At 46.4% G+C, this 15,424-nt stretch overlaps 1 protein-coding gene across 1 annotated transcript; it reads right to left on the reverse strand.

Annotated features, from left to right (window-relative positions):
* Positions 1–21: 21 nt before the first annotated feature.
* On the reverse strand, positions 22–15,395 carry CDCA8 (cell division cycle associated 8). The gene is made up of 11 exons (XM_004323108.4): positions 15,275–15,395; positions 15,002–15,114; positions 14,734–14,862; positions 12,653–12,693; positions 10,682–10,754; positions 8,581–8,663; positions 5,883–5,947; positions 4,650–4,745; positions 3,421–3,547; positions 2,577–2,663; positions 22–1,339 (listed from the first exon to the last, which is right to left on the reverse strand). The coding sequence occupies exons 2-11, from the start codon at positions 15,096–15,098 to the stop codon at positions 1,295–1,297; spliced, it is 843 nt and encodes a 280-aa protein (XP_004323156.3). The 5' UTR covers positions 15,099–15,114; positions 15,275–15,395; the 3' UTR covers positions 22–1,294.
* Positions 15,396–15,424: the final 29 nt, after the last annotated feature.

A 15,424-nucleotide genomic window follows, 5' to 3' on the forward strand; every position in this document is an offset into this window, starting at 1 on the left:
GATGACAGGCAGGGCGGAATATCAATTAAAAACAAATCCACAATTTATTGAAAACAGGTACCTTTCAGTAGCTCTGATTAGAATAAATCAGCTTACAGATACCATGACTCAGGAAAACAGTATGTACAAAAGTCTCAGGAAAGGGAGAATAAAACAACTTGAAAAGAACACATCTTGAACAGGACTGGACTAGAATGGTCATGTAGGAAAATAATAGAGTACAACAAAGAGCCATTCACAGAACACTGTGCTCTCACTGTGCTTGGGGTGGGGACTCTCAGCTCCCACGTTCTCAAACCACATCTAATGATTCTTTGGGGCACAGGTGCTGGCTGGAGCGCAGGGATCTCAGTGCCCATGTGGCAGCCCACGCCAGGGCAGAGGCCACCAGGCAAGCTACGCCCACTCCCCCATGAACCTCAGAAGACAGAAGTGCTCTCTGCAAAGGCTACAGGCCTGGTGGGGACCACAGGGCCATGGACAGCTTAGAGTCCCTCTGCGGCCAGTCATGTAAAAAACCCCTGATTAATCTAAACCCTACAGCTCCCTTATCCAGATTCCCACTAACTGGACTAACCAGAGAGGTAGAGGAGTAAGACATGGAAACTGCCCACAAACCAAGTTTTGGTCTTTGGTAAACAGGGATAATACAAAATACTAGTCTACAAGTCAGCTTGAAACCAAACTACTGGGCATGGCAGGTGTTAAGATTGCAGAGCCCTGTCAGTACCCACCACAGAAGGGAGGGGATGTGCGCAGGAGGGGAGGTGTTTCCTCCTGTGGTCACTGCTGTGACAGGTCCTGCCCCATCTGCACAGTCCCTCCCAGCTCCTGGAGCCGCCCTCTCACGGAGCTCACTTCTCTGAGCCTAGCTCCCAGCCTCAAGCACGCACAGGGCGGGAACGCCAGCTGGAGCGGGCTCTCCGGTGAGGGCGAGTTGGCAGTCTTCCCGAGAACAGGAGGCTCCCCTGTGCAGCCTCGGCTGGAGTTAGGGCAGGGCGGAGAGGACGTGGAGCTACGGCAGGCAGAGGCGGCAGCTGAGAGCAGGAAGGAGAATTCAGCTGGGAGAACGGCAGGAGGTTTGGACTGTATGGACACAGAGGCAGTGTCTGTCATCTGGGTTGGGAGGTGCCAATAGCAACGCTTCCTGAATTCTCCAAGAGGAACGCTTCTCCCTGCTCTGGAACTTCACGTTCAAACAGACAATAAGCCCAAGGGAAGAGGTATCTTCAGGGTCCCAAAAGTGCCCATTGAAGGTCCATCCTGTGAAATCTGGCTTCTTGGAATAGCAGCCTCATTTGTGAGTCCGTATGCTGCTGCAGATTTGAGCAAGACGGCTCTGAAAGGACAAGGAGAGAGGCCCTTTAGAGAGGACGAAGCTGGGAGCCTTGCCCACTTAGCACGTAGTCTGCTCAGGTAGCACTGGCTTTGGGGCCGGGCTGGTCTGAGTGAATCTCAGCCCTCCATCCTCTATTGGTAACATGAACAAACTAACCTTTCTGGAAGGCAGCTATGCTCTCCTCTATACCACCAACGCAGACCGAACTAACCTTTCTGAATCTCCATTTCTCATCTGAACAAAGGAGCAAAATACCATCTCAAATGAGACAGTGAAGGTATAATTTGGGAACAGCAATGCTGTAGGTCCAGCTAGATGATGCATGTCACCAGATCCGGGGGGCTGGGTATGTGCCTGATCTCAGCACCGGCCTCTGTTCTGTACAACATGTTTGGGAAAGTACCTCCGCCCGTCCCCTTACTTGGATGTACCCTTCACAGACCTCCCCCCAGGAGGGGGGACCTACAGCAGTCATGTTTGCACTAGGTGTTCCCATCCACCAGCCAAAATCAAAGCGGAAGGGACCGGGGAGGCCCGTCTGACCACAGCTGAGCTAATTCAATTCTTCCTCTTGAGAATTTAAATAAGACTGAAACTGGACTGTCCGCGTTGGGCAATGGAGCAATAGAGTCAGAGCTGGGAGTGTGGCTACCCAGAGCCACATACTGACTCAAGGTAAGGGACAACAGAACCAAGAGCCTCGTGGAGAAGGTTACCCGCTGAGTGGGGGAAGGACGAGGTGCCAGAGAGGTGAGGGCACGGGCCCCAAAGACAGAGTTGCTAAAGGAGCTGGTGCACCAGAGCGGAGCCCCATCAACTCCTGGCACTGGTGGTCCCACCACTCAGAGGGCCTGCCTGTTCAGTGCTTTCTTTGATTCTGTGGGATTCCTGGTAGCAAGCTCCTCACCCTGTTCCCGAACTGTTGTGAGGAAGTTTCAGTCCCCAGGGGGTCAATTGTGCCCTAACATACAGGCACCAACTGCCTGAATGAGGCAGGATTTGATTCTCTTGTGGAACTTCTGTGGCAGGCACTCTGGTTGGACCAAAACTCAGCATCAATTTAGGGACAGAACTGCTGCTCAGTAAGCAGGATAACAGTCAAAATCCCTTGGGGGAAAGAGGCCACACAGTTGTAAGTGTAAAGCAGCAGGCCAGACCCAAAAGGCGATCCTAAGTACGGCTAAACCCAGAAGGCTACTGGAGGCCTCCTGTGTGTGGAGAGGAACCCGAGACTTACAGAGAGCTTCTTAATGTTTCCCAAGGCCTCTGGATCCAGCTGTGCGATATCAATCCTCTGCAAGTCACTGGCCAATAACCGCATGCTCTGTGTGGAGGGGAGAGGGTTAACGTGGCACGTCCCTCAGGGCAGGAACCTCCACCCAGCAGCCCAGTGTGCTCCGGGGGTCCCTTGATGTCCTGCACTTGTGGAGGGGGATGGCAAGGCAGGCGGGAGGGGAGTTAATCCGAAAGAGACAGTGCCGTCGGTGTTTATCACTGGGCCGATAGCTGGATCAGCTGAGTAGAAGGGGTACACGTTAGCTTAGAAACGCCCTGCAGACCTCATCTGAGATAAACCATCCCCTCCGTCCCAGGAGCCGAGGTCAGCAACTTGCTCTGCCTGCTTCAGACCCCTTGAAGCTACACAAAGTGGAAGACACAGCTCGAGCTCCCCTTTCCAGACTAAGCACGCACGCACCCCGATAGTGCCCTCCTCTGCACGCCCTTTAATATCTCCCTTACTGCACACATCACATGTTACAGTTAATTGGGAGCCTAGCTTGACTACTGAACTGCTTCTCAAGGGCAGGAATGTCTTCTACATCGAATGTCTTCTACATCTTGAACCTGCTACAAGACAGATGGGCAAATGTTAGTGGATGAACAAATGAAACCCAGAGCTGGGCAAGGATCTTGGCACTAACCTGGGAGAGGAAATGGTTCTGAGTCCTACAGAAATGTGGATATCAGAAGCCATGCAACCAAAGGGACTTTGGGTTTTGGGAGGGAAGTGAGTGATGGACAAGAGAAGAAATGCTGAGTAAGCAGCACGCCATGGCCTGATCGCCCTCTGGAACACTTACCTCTCCGCCTCCCACTGGCACGGTGAGGAATATCTCTTTGCTGTCAGCAAGAGGACTGCCATTTACAGAGACATTGTAAATCCGCTCTCTGGCTGCTGGAGTGCGCAGGCCTGGGGTCTTGAAGACCCTATAAAGTGGGAAAATCTCTGTAAAGATGGCTTGGCAGACTGAATGACACCTTGACCCCATCTGGCCTCAAGCTGCAGTTTTCAAATCACACATTTCTAAGAAGGCGCATTCTAAATTTAGGGTTAAAAAGCAGTATTGACTAAACACAGCTGGAGGAAGGAGGTTGTAATTATCAAACATACATCTAGTGAAAGTTAATTCTTATCCATGTATATTTTAGGTCCAGAGCTCCATATGGATACCAGTCTCCATCCATCCATCCATCCATCCATCCATCCATCCACAAAGTCAGAAATAAACTGTGGTTAATATACTTCCAAGAGTGGCTAAGCGCTTCCATCAGGAGGACTTTTCCAGGGTCAAAGTTGGATGATTCAGAGATTACATCATTATATTAATTCCCAAAGTGACTTTCTCAAGACCTTTAAAATGCTGCCATCTATTTTTCCCTAAATGTCTTTTGCTATATACTCATGTAAAAAAAAGCAATAAGCAGTTAAGGAAGAGAATTAGAAGTAGAAGGTAAGTCTTCCTCACTCTCCCCACTCCAGATAACCACTCTCAGTTCCTTATGCGTCCTTCTAGAAACTTCCTATCAAATGGGGTCATCTAGGACACGCTGCCCTGCCACCTGCTTTGGAGATGCTTGTGATCATGAAGCTCTTCCCCATCAGCACATGCAGATGTACTTATTTAATGGCTATACCCCATGTCCTATCTAGTTGACCAGCACTATGGAAGGGATTAATTTATGCTATAAGAACATCCTTGTTTATACTGGTCTCCCAAAAGGTGGTGTCCATTTTCACTCCTACCAAGAGTGTGGGAGAGTACCTACCAATTTAAAATAAACTTGATCAGAATCGGAAAAGACCAAAACAGTCACTAGAGGCCTCCTAGTCATCAGGGACAGGTAAAGAATCATTTTGTCACCAAAAACACGCAAACCTACACTCAGGGGAGAGGCAAACATTAGGAAACCCAGGCGGTTACCCTCCTCTGTTAGGGGCTTCCCAGTATTTTCTTAAACACCCTTCTTTTCTGGCAAACATCAAATGTTGGGCTCCCACAAAAATCCAAGTGCTGCTGTCAATACTCACCTTGAGTCAAACCGGGGTGTCAGGCCCGGAGTTGGTTTCACCATAGACAACTCCAGTCGGCCCACAGCTGGGGTAACAGTGGCACAATGGTTTGACCTACAGGTGAGACATGACCATTAGGTACGCCAACTCTCAGGTCCAGGGACGGCAGCCGCAGAGGCAGGTAACACTGACCATGTCAGAGCCTATCCTGGGCACGTTACACACATTAGCTCGTGCAGCCCTCCTAACCACCCTCTGAGAAGCACCATGATCCTCATTTCCGGATGCAGAAACTCAGGCATATTGAGTTAAATAACTTGCCCAAGATCATACAGCCAATTAGGGCAGAGCCAGAACTCCGAACCCAGGCCGCCTGCCTCCAGAATCTGACTTATCAATCAAGCTAACGAATGAGGGGAAGGAGCCAGCCCCTCAGCACCCTGCAGGCCCCCTAGCTGGAGCTCCTGTCCTCCTGCCAGACAGCTCCCACTGCCCAGGGAGAAATGGGAGGAGCCCACCGCTTCACAGACACACGCCCCAGTGACTACTTTCCTGAGCCTGTTAAGAGGCAGCCCCTCCCCCCAACTCCCAGCATAAACAGTTCCAAGTCTACGGTGACTCATTATTTAGCAAGAACAGGAGGAATTTTTTTTTTTTTTTTTTTTGCAGTACGCGGGCCTCTCACCGTTGTGGCCTCCCCCGTTGTGGCCTCCCCCGTTACGGAGCACAGGCTCTGGACGCGCAGGCTCAGCGGCCATGGCTCACGGGCCCAGCCGCTCCGCAGCATGTGGGATCTTCCCGCACCGGGGCACGAACCCGTGTTCCCTGCATCGGCAGGCGGACTCTCAACCACTGCGCCACCAGGGAAACCCGAGGAGGAATCTTTTAAGAAACTAACTACAGGTAGCTGACAGCCACTTTGTGACCGACTGTGGGTAGCTCTATACGTGGACTGTCAGGTAACTGAACAAAATATGCAGTGCTTACTCTGTGTTTCTGGGTCTTAATCTCCTTGTTTGCATTAAAAAAAAAAAGGGCGGGGGGAGATAGAGAACGTGGGCAGAAGAACCAGAGAAGGTGTTGGGTCAGACGGTTTCTAGAGGCCCCTCCAGCTCGGATACTGGAGGATTCGATGATGTGAAGCTCAACTTGAACACAAGTCACAAAAGCCCTTTACCACCTATTTCTGCCATGATGAATGTGGTTCTCCAATAAAACCAAAAACACATCTAAATCTGGAAAACCTGTTACCTTTTACTTTTGCCTTTTCCTTGTATAGACTGGGTTCTCTTCTTGGATGGAGGACACCTTTTAACCTGAAGTCACAGGCAAATGAAACTGAGGTTACAAAAGGCCCTGCAAAGGGGAAAGGTAAGGGAAAGGGGTACCAGCTCTGGAAAAGAAAACTAATACCGAACATCAGAAGGTCTATCTCACAGAATTCACAGTGACTTAAATAATTCTGAACATAATTGATCAACTAAGAATCTATACTGCCTGAGTCTTCAGAATAGAGGCCTTTGACTGACAGTAAAGGTAAGTGTCTTCTGGACTGAGTACAGCCTGGTTGGTCTCCCCACCCCACTCCCACCCCCTCACAAAGTGCTGCTGTGACGGTCACTAAGGGCACCCAGGTGCCCAATCCAAGGAACCCTCAGCAGTCCTCACCCTTGCTGAGTCCTCGGAGGTACCTGACAGGAATCACTCTTTACCTGCTGACATCCTCCCTTGTTTCTAAGATCCACCCACCTCCCCACTTCTCTGGCTGGCCCTCTGCAGGCTGCCTCACGAGCTCCTCTTTCTACCTTCCCTCCTAGGGTCCATCCTCAGCCTCCCCTCCACGTTCTCCCTGTACAACCTCATCGACTCCCTCGCTGGGACAACCACCTAAAGATCTGGGAGTCGTTGTCTCTCAGTCTCTTACTTCTGCCTGAGCTCCAGGCTGAGATTTCTGTCAGGGCGAGCTGTCCTGGAGAAGTACTGAACACTCAGCAGGCCAAACAACTGACACAGGGACTGCTCCCCTTAGCCCTAACCCAGCACTCCTCCTCCTCCTGTGCCCCACATGCCACCGGATGGCAGTTCCCTAGACTAGAAACCACCTAGTCATCTCTGGTCCCTCCTTCCCTCTACCAGTCTTGCCTACTCTCCATTATAAAACTTATCTCAGAACCATCCCTTCTCTTTTTACAGGGTCAGTGCCTCAGTTCAAGAATTACAGCAGCCTCTGCATGTAAATCAATGAACTTAGAACACACCCTCACACATGCACAAAAATAAACTCAAAATGCTTTAAAGACTTAAACATGAGACATGGCACCACAAAAGTCCTAGAAGAGAGCACAGGCAAAACATTCTCTAACATAAATTGTACCAGTGTTTTCTTAGGTCAGTCTCCCAAGGCAATAGAAGTAAAAACAAAACTAAACAAATGGGACCTAATCAAACTTACAAGCTTTTGCACAGCAAAGGAAACCATAAAAAAAAGGAAAAAGCCTACGGAATGGGAGACTATATTTGCAAATGATGCGACAGACAAGGGCTTAATCTCCAAAATATACAAACAGCTCATACAACTCAACAACAAAAAAACAAACAACCCAATCGAAAAATGGGCAAAAGACCTTAATAGACATCTCTCTAAAGACGACATACAGATGGCCAGTAGGCACATGAAAAGATGCTCAACATCATTAATTATTAGAGAAATGCAAATCAAATCCACCTCACACTGGTCAGAACGGCCATCATTAAAAAGTCTACAAATAAATGCTGGAGAGGGTGTGGAGAAAAGGGAACCCTCCTACCCTATTGGTGGGAAGGTAAGCTGGTACAACAACTATGGAAAGCAGTGTGGAGGTTCCTCAGAAAACTAAAAGACAGAATTACCATATGATCCAGCAATCCTACTCCTGGGCATATACCCGGACAAAACTGTAATTCAAAAAGATACATGCACCCCTATGTTCATAGCAGCACTATTCACAATAGCCAAGACATGGAAGCAACCTCAATGTCCGTCGACAGAGAAATGGATAAAGAAGATGTGGTACATATATACAATGGAATACTACTCAGCCATAAAAAAGAACAAAATAATGCCATTTGCTGCAATATGGATGCAACTAGAGATTATCATACTAAGTGAACTAAGAGTCAGAAAGAGAAAGGCAGATACCATATGAGATCACTTATATGTGGAATCTAAAATATGGCACAAATGAAACTATCTACAAAACAGAAACAGACTCACAACATAGAGATCAGACTTGTGGTTGCCAAGACGGAGGGGGATGAGGGAGGGAAGGACTGGGAGTTTGGGATTAGTATATGTAAACTATTACATATAGGATGGATAAACAACAAGGTCCTACTATATAGCACAGGGAACTATACTTAATATCCTGTGATAAACTGTAATGGAAAATATACAAAAAAGAATGTCTCTATGTGTATAAATGAGTCACTTTGCTATACAGCAGAGATTGGCACTACACTGTAAATCAACTAAACTTCAATTAAAAAAAAAATTAAAAAAAAAAAAAAGAATTACAGTAGCCTCCTGACTGGTTCCCTTGTCTCTAGTTTTTCCTCTCTCCCGTTTATCCCGAATCCTATTCTGAAATACCTATCTGGTCATGTCATTTACCAAGACCTACCTCATGAAACTGCAACTTCCAAGTTTGGCACACAAGGCCATTCATTTTCTGGCCCCTGCTCTCCCCAGATCACCCTCACAGTTTACAGCCCAGCCATACCAAACTGCTTCCTGTTCCTTAAAGGGCACTTTCATTCCTCTTCCTGGAATTCCCTTCCCTTTCTTCTCCAGCTAGTGAATTCTCACTCATTTTAAAGGCTGTGCCCAAGGGAGCTGGGGGAGCATACTTTATTTTAAGTATTTCCTTTTTCTCCTGACAGGCTCCAGCCCTGAATCTGAGTGCCTACTTACTCTTGCAGTTTGAGGATTCTTATTTTTATTTTCTTCCTCTTCTTCTTCCATTATCATGTCATCCACTTGCATCACCTTTCGTGCTATAAGAAAGTTTTAACAGAGTGATATTTCTCATGGGAATAAACTTTTATGCATTCACATTTCTTATAGGAAATAAAACTTATGCACTCTTAGGCTGTAATCAAGAAATAGATCCAATATAAAGATGACTTTAAAAAAAAAAGAGGGTGTAGACAAAAAAGAGGGTCTCAAGAGTGGTTAAGAAACCCCATATAATGCTTTGTACGGCAGCCCAGCATTCTGAATAAGAGTGCAGACCATGGAGTCAGACAGCCTTGAGCTTGAGGCCTGGCCCTGCCTCTGACTAGGTCACATGGCTTTCATGGTGATCATCTAAAAGGGAGGAGGCACTTCATAGGGATATGATGAGACCTGGAATGTGTGCTCCACAAAAACACGGTCTTTGTTATTCATCCCAAACCCTAGAATTGCACCTACTGTATAAGTGCTTATTAAATATTTGTGGGACAAATGAATGTAAAGTCCCTTGGACGGTACTGAACACATTGTAAGTATTACTATTTATTATAATAAAATACTATTTATAAATAATAAATTATTACAACTGTCATCTTAGAAGGAAAAGGGATACGAGGGATGTTTAAGATGGATGATAACGGAGGAAATAGCACCAATTTTTAATATTTAAGGGGTTGTCATATGGAAGACAGCTCTATGGGACCTCAAAGAGCAGAACCAGTATCAATATGTAGATACCACAGGAAACTCTGGTTCAAAATTAGAAAAAACGTTCTAACCATCACAGCTGTCTATCGATGACAGGTAGTCTCACTGCTAAATACGTGCAGCCATGGGCTAGAAAATCCCAAGCAGGGATTCCATAGAGAAATTTAATTATGGGAGGAGAGATCAGACTTAATGACTTTTAAGCTTTTTTTTCTCCCTGACACAAATAAGAATCTAAATATATTTACCTTAAAAAAAAAATAGCTTACAATGTAGTTGAAGTCCAGTAGTCGAGAGGACACAAAACCAGTTTCTACTGTTGTCCGACCTGGGTCCCAGTGTGTTCAGTTCCCAGTGGTGAAATCGGAAGATCAGCCCCCCCACACCCCACACACCAAGTAAGAAAAAAAAAAAGTGGAATTCAAAAGAGAAATTGGACATTACCTAAATGTAGAAATAACCCAAAGCGACCTAACAGATTGCAGATTTGCAGCTAAGGAACTAACTCTAGGAACACCCAAGTCCAATTACGTCACAACCTTGCTGGGGCAGGCCTGGAACATGACACTAGGAAAGTGAAAATCCCATCATGCCGTCTTCATGCTACAGGACAGCTCTGATGGAAGGCAAGCTGGAACAAGAACTGGACGGTGTTTCTGGCTTGGCCCAGTGGAGAAGGTGCCCGCTTGGTGGGCAGCCCCAAACTCCAGGTCTTGGGTCAGGTTCATCCTCACTGGAGTTGGATGCATTGAGCTACTGGAGCTTAATGACAGTGAAATCACGTCCATAACAGAACTCACCCTGGCCTGAGTCTATGCTCACTAATTACAACCCAGCTTCCCCCAAACTTACCCTTTAAGATAGTGTTTCTCAGAGTGTTGGACGTGTATGTGAGAGAATTTTCCACAGATGGGTCAGTGAATTGAGCAACATGGAATGACATGCTTAGACAGTTGCTCCTTTCACAATGCTCTTTGAACCCTTCTGATCACATCAGGGAGAGTCTTGGCCGGCACTAACGTGTCTCGTAGCACCTCTCCAAACCTTGCTCAGCTCTCTAACTCAGGGAAGCAAGCAGGCAACACTGTTTGGTTTCCAGCACAGCTTTTGTTTTTCTTCTTTCACCTTCACTTTAGCTCACACATTGGTCTAAAGAGTTCGGTTAGTTATCAGTCCTGCATATCACTAACTGAATGCAGAGGCTAAAATCAAATTTTTGGATTTGCAAGACTGAGGACCAGGCATTAGAGGGAAGAGGTTCCTCCAGTGAGGTCTCCCCAAGCAGCCAGCCAGCCAACCACACTAGGCCTTCATTCTCACAGTTCAACAAGGGGTTTTGAAAAGTACTCACTTTTGGCGGATTTCAGGGGTGTCTGAACAGCTTCTGCTGTTAGTTTGTTTATTTCTGTGATATCCAGGTCAGCCTGTAATGAACACAGCCAGAAAACAAAAGGTATATTCCATCAAATATGAGGAACAATATTTTAAGATTAAAAACATTAATTAAAAAACATATTCTTGGGACTTCCCTGGTGGCACAGTGGATAGGACTCCGTGCTCCCAATGCAGGGGGCCCGGGTTCGATCCCTGGTCAGGGAACTAGATTCCACATGCATGCCACAACTAAGAGTTCACATGCAACTAAGGAGCCCATGAGCTGCAACTAAGGAGCCTGCCTGCTGCAAATAAGACCCCACACAACCAAATAAATAAATAAATAAGTAAAATATTAAAAACAAAAAAACCCAAAACATATTCTTTGATACATACAAAAGATTGTTGTTAGTTATAATACAAAATATTGAACTTCCATAAACCCACCATACTAACGAAGGCCTAAAACATTGCCAATTACTTGCTTCTAGGCTATGTATTTTTCCCTGTTCTATTTCCTTGCCTCTCCTCGAAAGGTGACCAGTCTCCTAATTCTGTCATTCCTTAGAGATAACCACTGTCATCATTCCATTTGCTTGAAAGAAAGTGTGTGTGTGTTTCTCCACAAATGTGTATGTGCTTAAACAATATTTTGTTTGCTTTTGTTTTTGATCACTATTTGTGGTTGTAGTTAATTTGTTTTCACTGCTATGTAATATCTATCACGATGGATTTGTCCAATCTCCTCTCAACAGTATTTTGCTATTACAAACACTGTTACTTTGAACTGTCTTATACATGTGTCTGATGCACACCTGTCCAAGTTTTCTCTTGGCTATATACTTAGGGATGGGGCATTACAGGGTTGTAGGGTACACAAGTGTTCAGCCTTAATATTATGCAAAATTGTTTTCCAAAGTGATTGTACTTGTTTACATGCCAGGAGCAAACAAGTTCCTAATGACCCATATTCTCTACCACACTTGATGCTATGTCAGCCTTCTCATTTTTTCCCTCCAGCTTTATTGAGGTATAATTGACAAATAAAATTCTAACATATATAAAGTGTACAACATGAGGATTTGTGATACATACACATTGTGAAATGATTACCACAATCAAGTTAATTAACACATTCAGCACCTCACAGTTACTGTAAAAAACTTTTTTTTATTTTTTAAAGTCTAGAGGGCCAAAAGTTTTTTTACTCTGCCCCTGGGGCCTTCAAAAAGGCTTCCAGTCGCCATTCTAATTAAATTTGTTCCCAGTGGTAAGTATATGTATGGGAATAGGCAAAAGCAGGCATGATTCACAGGCCGTTTCTTGCAGGGCATGTGTAAATATCAGAATAGTCGTTACAGACTAGGAATGACACAGGTTTCATCTCTGGGCTGGCAGAGACTACATGGAGTACTCAGACGGGGATTCTGAAGCTCTCAAGGCTTAGCTTAGAAAGTGCTGTGCTAGACAGACGAGTGCTGTCTGAAACGGATGATGGAATGGAACGTGGCTCCTGAACATTTGAAATGAGGCTGGTGTGTCTGAGGAACTGAATACATATAATTAATTTAAAGAGCTACACGTAGTTGGTGGCTACTGTAACAGACAGTGCAGATCTAAACTCTTTACTCTGCCTCAGCTAGCAGGCCAGGTCACCGTGTAATGATGCAGGGGCTTAAAGGAACTTGGACTTTAGGCTTTCTTCTTCCCCTGCAAAGGTCCAGGCAAAGAGCTGCAAGGAACCTGCCAAGAAAAGAACTACCTCTCTTTATAAACCTTGAAATTATCTGGGCTTCATGTACTCAGCATTTGACAACTATAATTTTTTTGTTGACACAGATATTTCCCCTCTGGAACCTCTTCCACAGTCAGCACCCACTGGTTGAATTTTGTGAACAGACTAAACTTAAAACTAACCAACAGTTCAAAAATAGGAGAAGTCACTTACTGTTGCTGCTTCCTCCAGCGCCCGCTTGTTTCCTCCAAGGGCTTTGAAAAGAACGTTTTGTTTAGTTACTATCAGATTCTAATAATTTAAATAATAAACCATCCTCCCTAATATGACCACTTACTTTTCTTACACTTGACAGATTAAGCCCTTGATCCAACACTCAGGAGCCTTTACAACCTAGTTTAATCTCTCTCCAAGCTTGACTGTTCCCCTCATGGCTTATTCTAGGTTCCACCACACCAAAGTGCCTGTTATTTCCCAAATGTGCCACTGTCTCTCATGACTCAGTGCCCTGGTACTTATTTCCTCTGCCCGAAATATTCCTCTGCATCCAAAAAATTTCTAATTCATACTTCAAAACTCAGCTCAAACGCAAACTCTGCTTATTTTTCTCTCTCAGCAGATCGCTGCAATGTGCTGAGTTAGTTGCTCACTATCGTCACATCCAACAACTACTCAAAACTGTAAAAGTGCCCTGCCTTGAACTGAACTCTTTGAGGACAGAGATAATACCCATAGCTTCTGGCAAAAATACGTCACACAGGGCTGCCCTGGTGGCGCAGTGGTTGAGAGTCCTCCTGCCGATGCAGGGGACACGGGTTCGTGCCCCGGTCCGGGAAGATCCCTCATGCCGTGGAGCGGCTGGGCCCGTGAGCCATGGCCGCTGGGCCTGCGTGTCCGGAGCCTGTGCTCCGCAACAGGAGAGGCCACAACAGTGGGAGGCCCGCGTACCACACACACACACAAAAAAATGTCACACAGTAAGTAGGGAGTAAATGTGTATTGCAGATTTAGATGTAGAATAAAAACTTAGGTTAGGTCCTCTGGCTGGAAAAACTGGTAGTATCCCCTATAATAGTTAAGAACTCAGGCTTTGGAACCAGAATGCCTAGGTTCAAGTAGACTCTGTCACTAACTAGCTTATGAGACTTTGAGCAAAGTATACAATCTCTGTGCTTTAATCTTGTTGTCTATAAAACAGGGATAATATTAACAATTAATATGGTTGTGATGAGGATGAAATTAGTTAATATATGGAAAACACTTGGTACAGTGCCTGTCTGCCATAGAAAGCACTATATAAATGTGCTCATTGACCACTACTCTATTCTCTTTAGTAGTACTCATAATTTTAAATATATAATCATGTCCAAATTTTAAAAATGATCCTTCTCTACTAACTTGTAAGTTCCTGGAGGCAAGGACAACGCCTGTTTTATTTCCCAATGCATCTTCAGCACCTAGCACTGTGCCTAACACATGCTCAATGAATATTTGCAGAGATGCACAAATAGGTTAATCAATAAAAGGGGAAGTCAAAAGCATCACTGAACGTCTACTATGTGAACAGAACATGCATTGCTATCCAGGAAGGAGGCTATATACTGGGTAAAGAACAATAAGGAAAATAGTAAAAGTAAGGGTAACCCAGCAAAAGGACAGCCTTTTGCATTTCCTTGGACATTTAGCAAGGGGTGGGGAACAGGCTGGGATTTTTCTCTGGCCAGGAAAACTCTTTGAGTCCTGCACTTCACCATTTGATATGCCCATTTTTAAATTGGCATTTTCCCTAAGCTGCAGGAAGACCTGCTTGGGATTATCCTTCCACCTGAGGTCTGGTAATAAACCAAGCCACTCATTCATTTTCAAATGGTTGGATAAAATATCCCCCCCGCCCCCCCCCAAAAAGAGTATTTCATGACACGTGACATCTGTGTCAAATTCACATTTCAGTGTGTCCATAAGTAAGTTTTTATTGTAAAACAGCTATGCCCATTCATTGCAGCTGTTTTGGAACTATAACAGCAAAGTTGAGTAGTTTCGACAGCGAACCCTCTGGCCTACAAAGCCTAAAATACTTATTATCTGGTCCTTTAGAGAAAACGTTTGCCTGCCTGCAGAGGTAGATGAGGGCAAGAGCTAAGGAGAAAAGTAAAGCCGGGAGGTGAGACAGGGAGTGGGGGGAAGGAGTAGGGCTGCAGTTTCCTACAGTGATCTTGGAAGACCTCACTAAGAAGACGAAGGTAACCACAGAAGGGCTCCAGGCCGAGGCCTGGGGAAAGACTAGCAGCTCTTACCGAAGTAGTCGAGCCAGTTCATCTCGCGCAGCGCCTTGGGGAGTCGCAGGATCTCGATGTTGTACAAGTTATCCATCTCCTTGAGGAGGTTCTGCCTGTCTGACTGAATCTGCTTGGATCGTATTTGCACTGCGAGAGGGCAGAGCGGACGGGACACGGGTCACCCGGCGGGCGAATGCGGCCTGGAATCCGTGCTGCCAGCGCCCCAATCCGCCAGCACCCCGCGACTGCCCCAGGTGCTAGCGACCACCCGGGCTCCGCCCCTTACCTTCACGGTCGAAGTCCTTAAGAAAAGAGGCGAGCTTTCGGCTCCGTACCGAGCTGGTCTTGGTCACCCGACTGCCGCCCTTCCTAGCCGGAGCCATGGCGCTTCGATGGAGGCTGCGGGGAGAGGGGGCCGAGCCACAAGGCGTCAGCGGCGGAGACGGGGAGGGACAAGGGGCCGCAAGGGTGAGGGAGAGGGCGGAGGGCACCCCAGGGGCTTTGGAGGGGGACCCCTGCCCTTCGGGGCCTGGGCATAAAAGATCTGCGAGGCACCCACCTGTGGGTCCCGAAACAGGGGCTGAGAAAAACCTGGCTGCTTCAGCTGAGAGAGAGCGGCTCCGGGGCTAACCGGACGTGCGACCGCCGCCACCAAATTCAAACTGCCACAGTCTGACCAGTGAGAAGCCGCCGTCTTAGGAGGATCCCA

The sequence above is a fragment of the Tursiops truncatus genome, chromosome 1 (assembly GCF_011762595.2).
Source record: "Tursiops truncatus isolate mTurTru1 chromosome 1, mTurTru1.mat.Y, whole genome shotgun sequence".
NCBI lineage: Eukaryota > Metazoa > Chordata > Mammalia > Artiodactyla > Delphinidae > Tursiops > Tursiops truncatus.